The 5,328-nt window shown below is 42.7% G+C and overlaps 1 protein-coding gene across 1 annotated transcript; it reads left to right on the top strand.

Moving 5' to 3' along the window:
• The first annotated feature begins 531 nt into the window (after positions 1-531).
• On the top strand, positions 532-1,590 carry LOC147690203 (uncharacterized). Its single transcript, XM_086936652.1, has one exon. It carries the CDS (start codon positions 532-534, stop codon positions 1,588-1,590), a length of 1,059 nt encoding a protein of 352 aa, XP_086792778.1.
• Positions 1,591-5,328: the final 3,738 nt, after the last annotated feature.

Here is a 5,328-nt window from a genome sequence, read left to right as displayed (position 1 = left end):
GCGTCCGAACTGCCTATGCGACCTATAATATCTACCATAGGGTCATATACTGAGCCCTTATCCAAATACGTGGACACCTTTTTGTGTCCCCTCACGCACAAGTATGCTTCGTATATCCGTGACACTGGCGATATTATAAAAAAAATTGAGGGACTTCCATACAATTCTGAGACTGACATCCTTGTGACGCTCGACATTGAGGCGTTATACACCAATATCCCTCAGTGCCGGGCGTTGCAGGCGGTGTCAGCTCTCCTCCATAGGTTCCCTGACAATCGCCCAGATGTTTTTATCTTACAATGCCTCGAAGTTGTTCTCTTGAATAACTTCTTTGAGTATATTGGCTCTCTTTATAAACAGATTAAGGGCACTTCAATGGGAGCCTCTTGTGCCCCTAGTGTTGCCAATGCGTTTATGGGTGAGTGGGAACTACGTAACCTCTATAATGAATTGGCCCCATTTTTTGAAAATATATCTATTTGGAAACGCTTTATAGATGATATTTTCTTCATTTGGAGTGCATCAATTGACATGTTGGAAGCGTTTGTTCTCTGGCTCAATGCCAGTGACCCAAATCTCAGATTCACAGTAAATTATAACAACAATAAGGTTGACTTTTTGGACATCAGCATTGAGGGCACCAGCGGACAATTGAAAGTCAGCCTTTTTAGGAAACCTACAGCCAAAAATACCATCTTAAAATTTGACAGTTACCACCCCAACTGTCAGAGAGAATCCATCCCATTTGGGGAATTTCTACGGATTCGCCGTAATTGTACGGATATGGCTGCTTTCCACAAACATGGAGATGAGCTTAAAGATAGACTACTCAAGAGAGGTTATCCCCATCGTCTAGTACGACACGCCTTTAAAAGAGCTAAGTACTATGATAGAGTAGCCTTACTACAAGGGTCCAATCGCTTGAAAAACAATCAGATTCCCTGTGTTCTAAATCATTCCACCCTGAATTTCAAGATCAGGAACATTATAAACAAAAACTGGAGAATTCTGAATGCCGACGAGCATGTTCCCGCTATGCCTTTACCCTTACTAGCATACAGAAGAAATAAGAACTTGCGGGATATGTTGGTGCACACTCTCCAGACCAAAAGGTCTCCTTCAGATGGCATCCGTTCCATTACGGGACTTCCTGTCATTCTGGGAAACCACAGATGTGGTTCGTGTCATGCTTGCGACTCAGCAATTACATCTGAGACCATTGAATATAATGACAAGGAAATTAAGCTTCGTCATCTCACAAACTGCCGTAGCAGTAATATAATTTATATTCTATTCTGTGGTTGTGGGTTGGCATATGTAGGAGAAACTGGCCGTGAATTTCGCACACGCTTCAGCGAACATAAATCTTCCATCAGAACAAAGAGATTGACGGCACCGCTAGTTGAACATTTTTTGAAAATGAACAACAATGAGCAAGACATTAAATGGTCAATCCTAGAGAAAGCGCAGTCAAGATCAGGTCAACTCATAGAAACAACACGCAAGAAACGTGAAACTTTTTGGATATACCACTTGGACTGCGTCAAACGTGGTCTAAATGAGGAAATTTCATGGTATATCACGAAATAGTGTCCAATCTACACCGCACAGTGACTCTATGTGATTTCAGCTTTGATACTGTGTATTTATTTAGGACTATTGTGCCCTGTTCCGGCAGCATCAGTGTTGTTCACAGGTGACTGTCTGCAGTACCAGAACTCGTCTGTCTCTAGTGAGACACTCACAGACTAGGTATTTCCTTATTTTACAAAAATACAAATGTGCGGAGGGTCAGGAGGGGAAATAATTTAACGACCTGTCTCCTCATGCCCCTTACAATAACATGAAAAAACAAACAAAGAAGACCAAATTCAGCCACAGTAGTGCTCAAAAAAATGATGTAGTGGCCTCCCCTTCCGCTCGGATTGGAGTATGGGGTACCGACGGACAGAGCGGGGCCTCAATTGTCCCGAGCAGTTGCCGGGCGAGGTGAGGTCTTCACCCACACAAAGCTGGGAAGAAGATTATTCCTGTGATCAGTGGACACTGGGGTTCCAAGTTTTGAGGGACAGATGTGACTCTCTTAAGTATATTACGATTAACTCATGTGTATACAATTACCACACTGTTTTGCAGTAGCTTATTATGTTTAGGTCCTGATGAAAGCTGGAGCAATTCTCCTTCTAGCTGAAACTAGTTGACCACTTTGTACAGCGCCATAATGTAGTCTTACTCAACCACTACTAGGCGTGTTTTTAATCTTGGCACCTAGATCTATTTTTGTAGCGGTCCCTTATATCTAGGTAGCTAATTTTAGTAATCACACTTTTCTACAGCACTGCACTCTTTACTACATCATTTTTTTGAGCACTACTGTGGCTGAATTTGCCGCTCTCCATATATGCACCGCCACTTTAAGGTTGAGGCGGTGTTTGGAGCAACCACTTATTCCCATATGATGAAATCCGCCAAATGGGTGGTCTGATGGGTTACTTTTCAGCCCAGTATGACTCAATACACTGTTTTCGCACTTGTATCCCTGTGATTTCATCTCACCATCCAAGCTAGTACACCACTATTGACCTGGTCTTCTTTGTTTGTTTTTTCATTTCCTTATTTTATCCTTATTTCTCCTTTTTCCCCTCTAATTGGCCATACCTCACTTTTCATCATTTTCTGACGAAGTGACATCTTTTGATAAGACAGCCTTTCCCCCTACCCACTTTCAGTTTATCATCAATATGAATGAAAACTTATTGGGTTCGTTAGACTAGGTAATGTGGTGGACTTTCTATTACATACAACTGTGCTTCTGTAGGATGTATTACCCGCTGTTCCGACACTGACCAGATCTCTGCAGCAGGGCGCTTGTTTTTGCCCTCTTGGCACCCTTAAATCAGGAGACTCGTGTTTATTTGTAGACATTGTATTCGGGAGTCCTCTTTTTATTTTCATCATTTAACATTTGACTATTTGTCAAAATATCGCGAGACTTCCGCCGTCTTCTCTTGCTTTAAAACAAGTCCAGGAGACTTGTGATACATTGTATTCGAGAGTCCTGCCTTTATTTTCATTATTTAACATCTGACAACTTGTCAAAATATCGCGAGACTTCCGCCGTCTCCTTTTGCTTAAATACATGTCCGGTGGAGCTTATTTGTGTTTGGAACCACACGTTCCTGTGGGAGTCTACATTGATCTGCACTTCGTGCGAGGCTGTAGTAAGTAGTTATATGCATTTGAGATGGACGCCTTGTTCTATTTCCCTTACGCGACCAGTATTACGCTACGCATCCTGTATTGCGTTGCGCTTGCTATACGTTTGCACGGTTAACATTTTTTTCTCCTTAATAGTCATTTGCGTTAGCCGATAATATTGACGTATTAGGGCAGTGATTATTTTTCTCATCTCATAGGCGTTTAAATGTATATAACATTAGACACAAATTAACTCATGTAGGCAGCCGCTCTTTTGATTGCATCCGCACGCCCGAGAGTTGTTAATTATGCCGCGTTTGACTAAGTGTTTTCTTGCCTCACGCTTCCCCGCCTTCTTAAATGCCATCCACATTATCCGATAACATCTAGGTTTTTGAGTGCACAAGCACTGTCTGTTTTCCATATGCGAACATACACAGAGAATGCTCGATTAGGACAGACTAACAGAGGTAGCCACTTTTTGTTCTAATTCGCACGCTCTGAAGGCATAGATACTGTCTGTGTATCTAATGTCTTGCTTCCAATATTTTCCCTGTAAGTGCACTAGTCCTGTGTGTACTTTGTTCCGTTTAACATTTTACGGTACAAGATAGACTGAGACTTCATCTCCCTTTATTTTTTAGGCTTTCTGAAGATATGAGACGCAGTCCACTTGTACCCCACTCGATAATAGAACACAACTGAAAGTAATTACACGGGGACAGAGAACAGAATAACATACTTGATCTCAAGGTGGGTCCTTCGTATAGGTAACACACTATTAGTACTAGATGCCACTTAGAGGATACATATGGTCTTTATTATATCTTCTCTTTTTTTGTCGCAATTTATCATTTCAGTTGAATGAAAAATCACGAGTTGCTCTTTTGGGTTTGCGATACCGCCTTCCTATCATTCTGTTGGACACCTATAGAGACTCCCACATTCAAATTATAGGTAAGGCATGCACATCCTTTGGAAACATAACTTGCTCGTTTACTTATTCCATATATCAGTTCATTGAGTACGCTTTCCCTTTTTAGACATTGAGAAACTTCTGAGTTACCCCTCTACGTGGTTCATGCCGGGGATACTGTTCCTTGGGAATCAAACAGTATTAATAGTTTTCAAGTGTAAGTAACTGGACATCTGTTATGACCAGATTCTCAAACCAGATAGGACCAGCTCACCAGAGCACCACCAACCTGGCCAAAACGTAACCACCTCCCTCCTCAGGACCCATCTATCCAGGCACCTGGGTACCTACCTGAGGATGGGGAACTCGCAATATACAAGCTCATATCATCAGAAACACCACTAAATCTATAGGGATTACTAGGAATACTCACTGATTACTAAGGACGTCCATGCCCTACACCACACTCATACCTCATAGTCTCGCGACCACATGGGTCCAGACTAATCTACCCTGGGGCAGTTCTGATTATTTACCATTACACACTGACTACAGTCAGTGCTCACTCGGCACCTCTGCAATCCTGCGTGCCTACACACCGGTCTGCAGCCCTAGTGCTCTCTTCCTCACAGCCCGGTCCACAATCCGGCGGACCTAAGCACTGGTGTCCTCCCCAGTGTTCTCTAACTCACAGCCCGGTCCACAATCCGGCGGACCTACACATCAGGCTTCCACCTGATGCTCTCTTTAACGCCGCTTACCAACGACGATCACTTTCCTATGAATACTTTCAGCTCTCTCTCTCTCTCTATGTTGGGAAGTTTCTCTCATTGACTACTCGGGATATGATACTACAATATTATAGCACACAACAGTTTACCAAATTAGATAATGTACTATCTATTCTCCTCCTCAAGGGGCCCCTCTCTCCCTCATTGCTCAGTCACTACTTACCTGACCGGGAATTACATCCGTTCATGAAAACAATGCCTGACTAGAAGAACAGGTTACCCTGATTGAACAAGAATACAAGGCACATGCTGGTTCACTACTACAATAATATTATAGAATGGCCGAATTACTTAGTGTATCAATGTTCTTTTAGCCCAAGGGCTCCTCTCTCTCCCTAATTATTCAGTGGCTACTTACCTGATCAGGGGCAGCATCTGTTCTGGCTGTAACACCTGACTAGAAGGAAAGGTTACCTGCGCTTT

Source organism: Lissotriton vulgaris, chromosome 9, assembly GCF_964263255.1.
Source record: "Lissotriton vulgaris chromosome 9, aLisVul1.2, whole genome shotgun sequence".
Taxonomy (NCBI): domain Eukaryota; kingdom Metazoa; phylum Chordata; class Amphibia; order Caudata; family Salamandridae; genus Lissotriton; species Lissotriton vulgaris.
The sequence above is the reverse complement of the archived record's forward strand: the minus strand, read 5'-3'. Positions and strand labels throughout refer to the sequence as shown.